The sequence below is a fragment of the Juglans regia genome, unplaced genomic scaffold (assembly GCF_001411555.2).
Source record: "Juglans regia cultivar Chandler unplaced genomic scaffold, Walnut 2.0 Scaffold_737, whole genome shotgun sequence".
NCBI classification, from domain to species: domain Eukaryota; kingdom Viridiplantae; phylum Streptophyta; class Magnoliopsida; order Fagales; family Juglandaceae; genus Juglans; species Juglans regia.
In genome coordinates, this window is record NW_023362267.1 from 6,869 (window position 1) to 20,810 (window position 13,942).

The 13,942-nt window shown below is 35.9% G+C and overlaps 2 protein-coding genes across 2 annotated transcripts; both read right to left on the minus strand.

The window, feature by feature from the left end:
- Nucleotides 1–1,410: 1,410 nt before the first annotated feature.
- LOC109002493 (ethylene-responsive transcription factor 2-like) lies at nucleotides 1,411–2,580 on the minus strand. Its single transcript, XM_018980278.2, has one exon. It carries the CDS (start codon nucleotides 2,427–2,429, stop codon nucleotides 1,641–1,643), a length of 789 nt encoding a protein of 262 aa, XP_018835823.1. The 5' UTR covers nucleotides 2,430–2,580; the 3' UTR covers nucleotides 1,411–1,640.
- Nucleotides 2,581–12,250: 9,670 nt separating this feature from the next.
- On the minus strand, nucleotides 12,251–13,061 carry LOC108983306. Its single transcript, XM_018954895.2, has 2 exons — nucleotides 12,550–13,061; nucleotides 12,251–12,313 (listed from the first exon to the last, which is right to left on the minus strand). The coding sequence occupies exons 1-2, from the start codon at nucleotides 13,022–13,024 to the stop codon at nucleotides 12,267–12,269; spliced, it is 522 nt and encodes a 173-aa protein (XP_018810440.2). The 5' UTR covers nucleotides 13,025–13,061; the 3' UTR covers nucleotides 12,251–12,266.
- Between the last annotated feature and the right edge of the window lie 881 nt (nucleotides 13,062–13,942).

Below are 13,942 nucleotides of genomic sequence, written 5' to 3' on the forward strand. Positions count from 1 at the left end.
GAGAGAGAGAGAGAGAGAGAGAGAGAGAGAGAGAGAGAGAGAGAGAGATTTGCTCTCATCATCCCCACACATCAAACTTATTTTTATTTTTATTTCTAGTTTTATTATTCTTAAACTAATTGAGTTCTTCTATCTATTATCCATCTATCACACATTTTGTAAGAGAAAAAAATTAAAAAATTATGTGTGATGTGTGGTGTAAGGATGATGAGTAGATTTTTTTCATATATCCATCAATATATATCCTCTTCTCTTGCCTTCCATTGAAGAAGAAAAAGAAAAGTGTGTTTGACATGCTATGAAAATGACTCCTCAATTATTAAACGCTTAAAGGGTACTAAATGAAAGTCTCGTTTGGATATAGAAATGATTTCATCTCATATCATTCAATTTCATCTCATCTCATCATTACAATTTTTTCAAAATTTTATACAAAATATAGTAAATAATTAAACTTTTCCAAATCACAAAATAATAATAATATTAACAACTAAAATTCTAACAATCTTTTATTCAACTTTTATCTAAAATCATTTCATCTCATTTTACTATTTAAACGGAGTCTAAAACGCTAAAGATTGTACACCCGATTACATTATGTTCGTAAGGGAGATAAACCATACAAATACCTGCTTTAAAGTTTAAACCCACGTGTTAATAAGATCAAGATCATCGTCATGACATTGCTCATTCATTCTTGAATGTTTTGTTAAAAAGAGAGAGAGGTTTAAGAATTGTAAGCAATGCCACTCAATACAAACACTTTACTTCTTCTAAAATTTCATAATAAAGTGATTCGTAACAATTGGTCCAATATATCAAGCCCCTAACCTTATTATAGCGAGATACAGTTTACCCTTTAAATAAAAAATAAGTTGATTTTTTTTTTTTTATCAATCTTTCAAATTTGTCTATTCACTTTTCAATTGAATTGAATGTACCCATTGAATTTTTAACAGAAGGTAAGCAAACACTTAATTATATAAAATGTATACAGGATTATCCACAAAATCTCTCTTTAATCCTTCTTAAGGTTTGCTTCATAAAGGTAACTGCTTTGTGATGGTTCATAATCTGCTTCATTTTGCAATGACTCGTTTTATGACAATTTGGGGAGTGAGATAAGATAAGAATTTTATGAATATTAGTAAGATAGTTTGAGTTGAGTATTTTTTGAGCTTTGAAAAATATTAGAGGAAAATTTTAATAAAAAATATTATAAAGTTAAAATATTATTAGAATATTATTTTATAATATTTTTATTTTTTTAGAATTTGAAAAAGTTGAATTATTTTTTATTTAAAAATTTAGAAAAGTTATAATGATTAGTTTGAAAAAATTATAATGATTAGTTTAAAAATTTTATATTTATATTTAGAGATGAGATGAAATTAATATTTTAGAAGGAAATTATTTCCAAACAAATCCTAATTTAACAATAAACAGAGGGAATATTACACTGAAAAATACTATAGTGGCATCGTTTTTCACGTAGTCATTGCCATCGTCTTCGTACATGATGACCAAACAAAGACTCATTGCAATTTACTTTGTACATGATGACCAAACGAAGACCTCACAGTGGTTTCTTTGTTCTTTGTTTCTTTTCTTTGCGTATGAAGATTGATTCTGTTCCTGAGTCAACTAACCAATAACTGCTCGGCAATTGGAAGAGGGCCCATCTTGTGTCCCAGCTGGAACACTTTCGATTCTCTCTCTATTTTTAACTCGGCTTCGTTAGCTGCCAAGCCTTTCCTCTTCTTCGCGGAGCTGCTATCCAAAGCCGCCTCAGGATCCCGGCGCTTAGCAGTGATTCTAACAGGCTCGGGCTCACCGGAGCCAATCCGGTGTGGAAAATTAAGCAGAGCCTTGGAGCCTCGCATCCTATAAGCCGCTACATCATAAGCCAACGCAGCTTCCTCGGCCGTCTCGTACGTACCAAGCCACACTCTCGCGCCGTTCTTAGCCGGGTCACGTATCTCCGCCGCGTACTTCCCCCACGGCCTTCGCCTCACTCCTCTGTAATGCCTCTCTCTTATCACTTTCCTGTCAGCATTCTGAAAGTATTTTTTCGCCGTCTCCGTTACAATTTCGGATTGATTTTCGCTTTTCGGATCAATAAAAGAAGAACTTGCGTACAATTTCCTGGCCGATGCAGCTTCTCGAGTCAATACAATTCCCGTAATAGAAGGCAGCTGCGACAGCTCTTCCGGCTCCGCTTTAACGTTCGTCGCCTTTAAATCTAAGGGAGACCACCCAAAGCTAACGGCATCGCGGAGGGAGTTGTAGACGATCATGTCCTCGGAGTCGTTAACATGGAACGGCAAGTCTCCCCACTGTTCCGTAAGGAAAGGGAAGAGACCACTAAATCCGGAACTTCGGTGACAAAGATGAGGAAAACCAAAGTCACCCAAGGTAGCTTCGTTCATGTCTGTGCAATCTAAGAGACTCAGGAAGTTCTTGAGTTTCGGTGGGCGATAGAGCTTGGAATAGGTAGAGTTAGGGTAGAGATAAGATGGGGTAGGAAGGAAGGGTTTGGAAAGGAGTTATATAGTCATAGTGGATGAGAGAGAGGAGAGGAGAAGCACATGCACGATTAGCAGCAGGAAGATAGAGCAAGTGGGCAATTGGGGGTGCGTGTCTGTGTGGGAGTTGGAACGACGTGACGGACTGAAAATGATATCACTGCACTGTGGTTGAGAAGCTATGCTGACGTAATGTGCTCACGTCGGTAATGCGGCAGATTCGTGAGACACACGTTGTCAAGACATGGACTTTAAAGTGGCTTGTCGACTACTTGGAGTTTTATATGCTAGGAATCATATACACTATACATTTTATAATATATTTTATAATTCCAATCGTAAAATAACAGTATTTTTGTAAAATAATATTAATTTTATAAAATATTTTACAAAAATATTTATCTTTTTACAATATTATTATGTAAAATGTTGTGAAAAATAATGTGTATTTATTTTTTTTCTTTATATATTATTAGTCCTCCCACTCATCGAATTATTCATTTTATATGTACACGTGTCAATTTTACAGTCGAACATGTACAAATTAAGATGAGATCATTTTTATAAATTTTTAATATAATAATTTAATTAACTCTACAATTAAATATAATACAAATTAATAAACATTCTGATTGTATAATATATTATATTTTTTTGTGTAAATTTTAAGATCAGGAATTTTTTTTTTAACTAAAGGCATGTGACTTGATTGTCATAACATTCAGCCTCCAAAATAGAGATCTAAAATTCAAAACCACCTCCCCCAAATCGAAAAAAAAAAAATCATAAAACTTTTCTTTTTTAGATCATGATCAATATTATTTAAAGTTGAGATTATAATCTAAATTTTATATTATATTATTAATTATTATATATCTGAAATAACCACGCTTTTATGTTATAAGGTCTTTATTGAAAATATTAATTATTAATTTATTTATAACTCATAGCAAAATGTTAAAAGAATATCCGAGATGTGTTAGTTCTAATACTAACATTTTTTAATATCTATTTTCTATCAATTTTATTTTTTAAAAGAGTATAAGTGACTTGTATTAATTTTTTTGAACAAACCACATTAGTCATTAGGGGCTCAAGGAGTGGGGGCCTTAGGCAAGCGCCTTAGTCGCCTTGCCTTTGAGCCTTCCCTGCTCTGATGTCTAAACGTCTCCTTTGTGAATGTAGAAATTATCTCTTAGACAGGAAATAAAAGGGCGACGACGCCGCATAAATCATTTTGAAAGTCCTTTTTTTCATGTCAAAATGCAAGAGTTTGTTGAAGATGAGCCTAAAAGCTCAACACAAACGAGTCTCGTGTGAACCATGGATTTGAACAGTAAGTAGGTAGCATTGCAGTGCAAAGTAGAGACCACGTTTAAGATACATGAATCTCATGTGTTAACTGTTAACAGTATACTTCAAGTGCTTTTATAGCTAGAAATCATCATCAAACGAGGGTAGAAGATCATAACGATCAAGAAGGTTAATTTGCACTAGGGGTCCATTACAGGGGCGACGCATATATAGGGGCTATGCGTGTACATACACAACAACATCTAATCCTGATCAGTCTCCTGATCATGCTCATATATAACTGTGCAGTACGTTCGACTGCAAAAACTAGCTAGATACGATATTGATGGATCAGGGTGGTGCAACAAAAGGTGGCTAGCCGAGGGTGCATGCATGCATGCAAGCATGAGGTGGAATTAATTGGCTGTAAATTAAAAAAAAAACAAAAAAAAAAACTAAAGAGGAAGTACTGGAGACAAGGGAAGTGCTGCATCTAAGATAAACCCCCAGGACTTGCATTTCCTCTTTGAGATAATAATACGTTGCTAAAGGGGAGGATATATGGATGATTTCTTATAATTGCATGCCAAAGTTATACGAGGAATCAAACTTCAAAGCAGTACCTAATTCAAAGGTGATCAGGACACCGTCCTTTTATGGGTCTTTATCCTCCATCCTCGGTCTCTTCTGATATTCACTTTTTTTTTTAGTGCTATGGTCTTTTATGTTGATCAAGATGAATGGAACTAAGTGGAAAATAAGGCTCTTGCAACTAACATCAAATCACGGACAAATGGTTACCATAATTGAGGACTTGGTTTGATTCAAAAAGTTTTTGAAGATTTTTAGAAAATTCTTTGACTTTCTATCTTTTAATGGTCGAAACAGTTTCAAAAATAATTTTTATCTAATGATCATCATTTCCAATATTTCGAAAAAAAAACACAAAAAAATAAAAATAAAATCAAAACACTATAATGAAAACTAAAGAAGAAAGAAAAGCATCTCATAAAAATTTTCTCAATTTCTCAGTGGACTTGTCAACTAATTCTCAAATTCCATTGACAAGAATATATTGAAAAATAGTTCTCAGACTAACTAAAAATGCTTTTACACCATCCACTTAGTACCAAAAAAAAAAAAACACACACACACACACACATCTGATATCCTAAAAATTGCTTGGAATACATTTTCTAAAACTTTTTGAAGTTTTTTAGAACCGAAGTTTATTTATCCGATCCCTTTCTCTTCCATTTTATCGCTGATCTTTCCCATGATCTTCAGTACTAAAACTACTTATCTCTTCGATCGAGACCAATTATTGCTTATATATGTTCATATATAGCTCAAGAGTACTTCAGTCGCATGCATGGATCCCGTTGCCACAACTTGGAGATATGATTCCTAAAGCTCATAATGTTTAATCAATAATTATCTACTTCAAAAGGATAGTATCGATTGAGATGGCTCCATTTCCGTTCATAATGCTACTAACTTTTCTAAAGTTATTGGCAATTTTACAATAACATTCATGATCAACACGAAATCAACCTATATAATTACTAATAAAAAGTAATTTATTAACTATAAAGAGATTACATAGAAGTAATCTCACAGACTGATGTGTCTTCATATTGTGGTTCGTTAGATCGTAAAGTACTTATTTTTATTATATGTAGATCTGATGGCCATGGATTACATGAAGTCATGTCAAATTGTAGAATCGATTATTTTTATATAATCTCGTTATGGTTATAGCTAGTAATCCTCATTAGTAATATGATGAATCCAAATCACAGGATGAATTATTATATCTTAGTCGTCAGGGGATTCTAGGCAATCGATCTTTATGATCACTTGATCAATTTGATTGCATCTCTCCACACACGTGAAGTTTATAATTAACGGAAAAGAAGATTGGAATAATTAGGGTGATAGATCATGAGGGGCAGGCAGGCTCTTGCAGCTTTGCAGACCCTCGGATATTATTGTACTGATCCAGTTCAATGATAGCGGCAGCGTTGGTCAGTTCGGATTGCATGCAAACGTCTGTGATACTAGCATGCAGTTCAAGTACTGATCATTCAAGCTATATATATATATATACTAGCGGTAGTGTAACGTCCAAGGGACGTTTGCCTAATATTTTTTTTTTTTAAACCTAGTGAGTGATTAAAGAAGTGTTTTTTAATGATGTTGTAAATTTTTTATTTTTTTTAAAAATTTTTATGATGATTAAAAATATACATAAAAAAAGAAAAGAAAAATAAAAAAGTGAAATACATATTCATGACACATTTTCGGATTACTTTTTCGATAGCTGTAACAGTTCTTTTTAGTTAATTAAGAATATTATCATATTTAAATTATGTTAAAATTTTAATTATTTATATAGTTTTACTTTTTTAAAAATATTTAACAAAATTTTATCATTTATTTAATGATGAAAGATTAGTATTTTATAAATTAAATTTGATAATTTATTTATGATATGATATTTATATGTTAATTATATATTTTAAATTAATTTAAATCAGTATTTAAATTTTCATCATTGGATCTAATTTGGAGAGTTATGATGAAATGTTAGATTTAAATTTCAAAAAATTTTCTTTTCCCCTCACTTGCAATATATGAATTGTAGAATTCAACCATACTACTCAATGACCCGGGGAGTACTAAAAAAATACAGAGTCTTTTATTTCTATATTGTTCTCACATTTTTTCATCACTAAAGTAAATCTCTTCTATTTTGGAAACTTCAAAAATATTATAATGGTAGAAAATCATTTTATTTAAATGATTTTAATTAATTAAAATTATTATGAGATTTTAATTATATTAAAAATTCTAATTATTTATATGATTTTATTCTTTTAAAAATATTTAACAAAACTCTATCATTTATTTAATGATAAAACATTAATATTTTATAAATTAAAGTTGAATTTATATTGCAATTATCTATTTTAAGTTAGTTTATTTTTAATGTTTTAATCTTCACTGTTGAATCAATGAGGATTGAAAATGAATGGTTGAGATTTAAAATCTCAAAACCCTAACTTTTTATTTCATTTTCATTCTTCCCTCTCTCTCCTCCCTCCCTCCAGCCGCACGCCTCTCTCCCTCTCGATGTCTTCTCCTCGGCTCCGCCCAGCGCAACCGGCCGCCGCTACCGCGCCACCACCAAGCCCAGCGACCGGCGACCTTCCCCACGCCGATCTGGTGCCCAACGACCTCTCTCTCTGCCCCCGCAATAGGCCGAAGCTCGTAGGTCTCTCTCTTCCTCTACACGCACGGGTTTCTCCCCGTACGGCCGCCGTTAGCCACCCCTACGGCACCGTACCACCACCAGCAGCCCGCCGAGCTCGTCCCCACAGACCTCTCTCTCTCTCTCCCGCCACAACAGGTCGAAGCCCATCGCCTTCTCTCTTCCTCTACACGCACGGGTTTCTTCCCTTCTGTTGATTTGTGATTTGTGTGGAAATTTATACGTTGATTTGGTGATTTGTGTGGTGATTTTTTGATTTTGTTGTATTTTTTTGGTGATTTTGTGGTAATTTGGTTTCTCCCCGTGCGTTGATTTGTGATCTGTGTGAAACTTGTGTGTTGATTTGGTGATTTGTGCGGTGATTTTTTGATTTTGTGGTATTTGTGTAGTGATTTGCCGTGAGTTTTTGTGATGATTTTACCGTGAGTTTTTGTGATGATTTTGCTGTGTTGATTTGGTGATTTGTGAGGTGATTTTTTGATTTTGTGCTATTTGTGTAGTGATTTGCTGTGAGTTTTTGTGATGATTTTACCATGAGTTTTTGTGGTGATTTTGCCGTGGGTTTCTATGAGGATAGAGAGGGAGGCAGAGGCAGAGAGGGACGTGATGAGGCAGATAATTACTGTTTACGATTACTGTTTATTATTGTAGATGTTATAAATACTTTTAAGTTATAGGCATATATATATATGCAAAGGGACGAGGAGAACTATTGCATGAATGTTCATGGACATGCAGTCAGTTGAAGACACAAGCTAGGAATTGAAGCTTCTTTAATTTCAGGCAGCTTGCTGTTTTGGACATTTTGTCAGGTCAAGAGAGAAACCAAATGGATATATAGGATCTGTTTATAAAAAATAAAAGAGATCTAAAAGTTTACTGAAAACGAAAAATAGAGATAAAGTCATTATTTTTTTCTATCCACTTGTTAAAATGTGGTGGTAATTTCTCCTAGCTTTGATCTATTAATTGCTTAATTATCCGCCATTGCCGGCGCGCCCTTCTGATCTACAGAGCAGCTGGCACATTAATGCCACTTGTTCCTTGGCAATGTCGGCAGAATCGTACGTACATGAGCATGCATGCGTAGATACACAAATCAAGTAGTCATGAGGATGTACAATATTACACTTACAAATTGCAACAACTGCCAAATGGGACCTAGCTAGCTAACATGTCCCCTTCCAATGCTTTTGCTTTCTGTGATCGACCACTTGCACAATCCTTTCTTTTTTTTTTTAACTTTTTGCAATGAAAAAATAAAACCCAGTTGGCATGGACAGCGAGATCCAAAACATTATAAGCCCAGGCCATGGCTTCTTCGATAAGACTTACTAGCCGATGACGCTGTCCGCCCCATATACGATTTAATGACATTAAAGGCCTCTTTTTAGGAGAAAAAGGGTTGTCGATATGGATAATGATAGGACGTTATCACTATTTTATTACTTTATAGTATATTTACAATTTTTAATTTTTTTAAATATTTTTTTAATATCTTTAATTATTAAAAAAATTAAAAAAATATACAAATTCACTAATAATCACTCTCTTAATTATTAAATAAAAAAATTAAAAAAAAACTAAAGTATCGTTCATTTTCATAAAAATTTTCATTTCATCATTATAATTTTTTAAAATTTTTACATAAAATAAAATAAATAATTTAATTTTTTAAATATTAAAATAAAAATAATATTAAAAATATATATTATAATAATATTTTATTCAATTTTTAATTTTTATTTTAATTTATTTTATCTAATTTGTAAAAATAAATAAAATTTAAAAAAATAATAAATAAATAGTAAGATGAAATAAGAATATCATTATCATGTGCATATACTCTAGAACGATCATGACCAAAAGCTAACTAGCTGGAGAACAGATGGATCCATGGTCATAATTCATTATCGAGGCTTCCACTTGCAGGCAAAGGTTGCTTCCACCAGCCTATTGCGCTTTCCCAATGATCAGCATTTATCTGACACGTACATCACCTGAAATATTTCTACTTTTCCAGCGTCAGATCTCTTGTGGATAATAAAGAAAAACGAACACAAGCTGTTTGACACAATGTCTCACAAAGCGTAAGAGCATATTGAGAGCCTTTCACTATATATAATTACCGTACATATGTGTGAATTTAGAAATGATAGAGTAACGTTACAAATGAGGAAGAATAGGAAAGTAGATGAGTTTCCATCTTTGTATTTAGCGTTGGGTATCTTTGTTTCCATGTGTGGTTTTGTAGCCGTTGGGTGACTTGTGTATGGCTGGGTTTCCATGTGTGGCTGGGTTTCCATGTAAGGCTTAGTAGCCGTTGGTTTCTGAGTATTTTCAATAGTCCCCCGCAAACTGTGCCGAGAAAGAAGGCCAAGTTTGGTGCGTAAAGGATAAAGCGCATGACGTCCAAGAGGCTTGGTGAAAATGTCGGCAAGTTGAGAAGAGGCCGAAATGTGCCGGGTATGAAGAAGACCAAGAGCAACACGTTCTCTTACATAGTGATAATCAATCTCGATATGCTTGCTTCGGGCATGGAAAACTGGATTGGCAGTCATATGTAGAGCACTGAGATTATCACAGAACAAAATAGGTGCCGCTGGAAGTGTAACACCAAGATCACGTAATAGAAATGAAATCCAAGTAATTTCTGCAGTGGTGTTCGCCATGGCTCGATATTCTGCTTCAGAGCTAGATCGGGATACGGTATTTTGTTTCTTGGCAGACCAGGAAATGCAGTTACTGCCTAGAAAAATGCAGTAGCCTGTGGTGGAGCGACGAGTAAGAGAACAACCTGCCCAATCTGCGTCAGAAAATGCATAGAGATTAAGTGTAGAATGTGAGCTAAAATGAATACCAATTTCAAGAGTACCGTGCAAATAGCGAAGCGTTTTACCATTTTGTAATGAGCCATAGTGGGAGAGTGCAAAAATTGGGATACAAAGTTAACACTAAAGGCTAAGTCAGGGCGAGTAAGGATGAGATATTGAAGTGCTCCAACAATACTCTGATAGTGACCCGGATCTGGAAAAGGGACATCACTTGTGAGTCCTTTAGTTTTGGGCATCATAGGTGTGCCCATAGGTTTACAATCTTTCATCTGAGCACGATCCAATATCTCTAGCGCATACTTAGCCTGAGATAGTGTAAGGCCATCTGAGTTGCGAATTACTTGAATTCCCAAAAAATAATGCAAAGGACCAAGATCTTTCATAGCAAATTGTTCCCCAAGAGCATGAATGAAAGTAGTGAGGTGAGTGGGGTCAGAACCCGTGAGAATTATATCATCAACATAAAGTAATAAATAAATTGTGCTTATAGAGGAATTATAAATAAATAATGATGGGTCAGCGGAACTACAAGTAAAACCATAAGCAGTTAAAAAATTACTAAATTTATCAAACCAAGCACGAGGTGCTTGTTTTAACCCATATAATGCTTTATTTAATTTGCACACATGAGAAGAAAGAGTTGGATGGATAAAACCTGGAGGTTGTTCCATAAATACGTCATCTTGAAGGTCACCATGGAGAAAAGCATTCTTGACATCGAGTTGACGAATGTCCCAATTATGGACAAGAGCAAGGCTGAGGACGAGCCGTATGGTGCATGGTTTTATGACTGGAGAGAAAGTCTCGGTGTAGTTAACACCATCAATTTGGTGGAATCCCTTGGCAACAAGACGAGCTTTAAGTCGATCTAAGGTACCATCTGCCTTGATTTTTGTTTTGAAGACCCACTTGCATCCAATAACATTCATTTGAGGTTGATGAGGTACAAGAGTCCAAGTGTTGTTCTGATGAAGAGCTTGAATTTCTTCTTGCATTGCTTTGGTCCAACCTGCATGGTTAAGAGCAGAACGGATTGTCTTGGGTTCCTTGGGAAGTTCGATTAGGGAATGATAGTGAGCATACTTGGGATTAGGTTTGCGGATCCCAAGTTGAGATCGAGTGACCATGGTGGGATGAGAAGGTTGTATGGTGGGTGGATCACTATTTGGTGGAGGAGGGTTGGGTGTTTGAATGAGGGGTGATTCTTGCAGAAGCGGCAAAGACGGCAAAGGAATGTGATCAATCTCATGTTGTGTGGGGATAGGCGGTGAAGGAGGTGCCTGCATAGAGGAAACACTAGAACCATCCAAGGGATTAGAAGGTAAATTGTTAGGGGAATGCCAATCAATAAAGGTAGATAAAACTTGATCACCAGGGGAGGGAAGATGAAGATTTCCAGGTTGTTTATAAGGAAAAGAGGACTCGTAAAAAACAACATGTCGAGAAATAAAGGTTCGATGAGATGTAGGATGATAACATTTATAACCTTGATGTTTGTCACTATAACCCATAAAAATACAAGGAAGTGTTTTGGGTTCAAACTTGTTTTGTTTAGTATCCCAAGTATAGGGATAGCATTTTGAGCCAAAAATCCTAAGGGAGGTATAATCCGGGTAGTGACCATAGAGAAGAAAAAAAGGAGATTGAAGTTCTAAAGTAGAAGAAGGGAGCCGATTTATTAAGAAAACAGCAGTTGAAAAAGCTTCGACCCAAAAACGTTTAGGAACGCCACTTTGAAAAAGTAAGGTCATACCAAGTTCACGAATTGTACGATGTCGTCGTTCTACCGAGCCATTTTGCTCGGGAGTGTGAGGACATGAATATTGATGAAAAATTCCTTAGTTTTGAAAATGCAAATTTAATGGATGGCTAGTGAATTCGCCACCGCCATCGGTTTGAAAAACTTTAATTTTTTTGTTGAATTGTCTTTCAATTAATTTTTCAAATAAGAGAAATGCATTAAAAAAATCAGATTTCTTTCGTAAAGGAATAAACCACATATATTTGGTGAAGGCGTCAACAAAACAAGCATAATATTGAAATTTACCAACAGATAAAACTGGAGCAGGTCCCCATAAATCACAATAAATTTTATCAAACATATTGAAGTCATTATGCGAAGATTGAAAAAAAGGAAGTTTGCTCATTTTTCCTAGTTGACAACTCTCACAAATAGAGTTGGTTTTAGTTTTTCCAATAACTGAAATAAGACCTTTAGACTGTAAAACTTGGAGAGTGGAAGCTTGAGGATGTCCCAACCGTTGATGCCATACTTCTTCAGAAACTGTACGAAAGCGATTTGAGAAGTGTGCTTCAAAGGGTGGGGACAACACATATAAATTACCCTTCCGTCGGCCGTTCAGTAAAATGCGGTTGGTCGCCCTTTCCTTAATAGAAAAACCAACACCATAAAATTCACAGTTATAAAGATAATCAGAAGTTAATTGACTAATTGATAATAAATTTTTTGCCAAGTCAGGAACAAGTAAAACATCTTTTAATTTGATACACGAGTTACCAGATTTAATAAAAGTGTCACCAAGGTGTGTAATTGTGTGAAGACTACCATCACCAATGAGTACAGCATTATTACCAAGATATTGACGAAGATTAGAAAGCATACCTGAATTACCTGTCATATGGGCAGAGGCACCTGTATCAGCTGTCCACTCGGTATCATGAATATTATTTTCGAGGGTCATGGCAGCTAATGCTTGAGGAATATCATTGGGTTGAACAGCATGATCGAACCGGTGCCAACATTTAATTGCGGTATGCCCTTGCTTCCCGCATATTTGACAAGTCGGAATACGATTATTTTCTTTGATATTTTCATGGACCGTTCCAGAATGTGGTCCGTGATTTTTGGGCCCACTATGTTGACTATGTTGATGGCCTGGACGTGCCACTTGTGTGGCTTGGGAAAAGCCACGTCCACGGGAGGACCACGGTCTCCCTTTGTTTTTGCCGTGACCCGTAGCATGACCATAGAAGGCAGTGTGTTGCGCGTTGTAATTCTCGTGCAACTGGCTCCTCGTTTCAAAGCCCTGCAGCAGCGGCACTACCTCTGAATAGGAGGGCATCGGTGGCTTGAGCATGGTGGTGGTAAAGGGCTCATATTTGGGGCCGAGTCCATTGAGGAGAGCAAACACCTTGAGTTTATCACTCACGGGTCGTCCGATTGCTGCAAGATTATCACAAATGGACTTAAAATTTTTGAGATGTACCTGAAGAGAAACCGAGTCCTCCTTGCGCATGTAGGTTAATTGCTGAGTGAGTTGAAACTCCCTTTCTTGGGAATCTTGGGCATAGGCTTCTTGAAGAGCATGCCACACTTGATAGGAGCTGTCGAGGCCAACAACGAGACCGAGGGACTCCTCGGACAGAGTACCGATGATCCATCCACGAAGCAACCTGTCTTCCTTCCGCCATTTGAGGTAAGTAGAGCTAATTTGAGGTTGTGTGGTATTTGTTGGGTCATCGTTGGGCTCATATTGGGGTGGAGAAACAGAGTCCGTGAGGTGAGGCATGAGGTCTTGGCTCTCAGCCAAGGCCACGACTTGTTCTCTCCATAAGGGATAATTTCCCTGGTTCAAACGGAGAGTGACAAAATTGTTCACTGAGAGGGAAAGGGCTGCCATGGGAGTAAGACTCTCTTGCTCTCACAAGGCTCTAGATACCATAAAGAAAAACGAACACAAGCTGTTTGACACAATGTCTCACAAAGCGTAAGAGCATATTGAGAGCCTTTCACTATATATAATTACCGTACATATGTGTGAATTTAGAAATGATAGAGTAACGTTACAAATGAGGAAGAATAGGAAAGTAGATGAGTTTCCATCTTTGTATTTAGCCGTTGGGTATCTTTGTTTCCATGTGTGGTTTTGTAGCCGTTGGGTGACTTGTGTATGGCTAGGTTTCCATGTGTGGCTGGGTATTTTCTGAGTATTTATGTACTTGTGTACTTAGTAGCCGTTGGTTTCTGAGTATTTTCAATAGATAAGCCTTTCCTC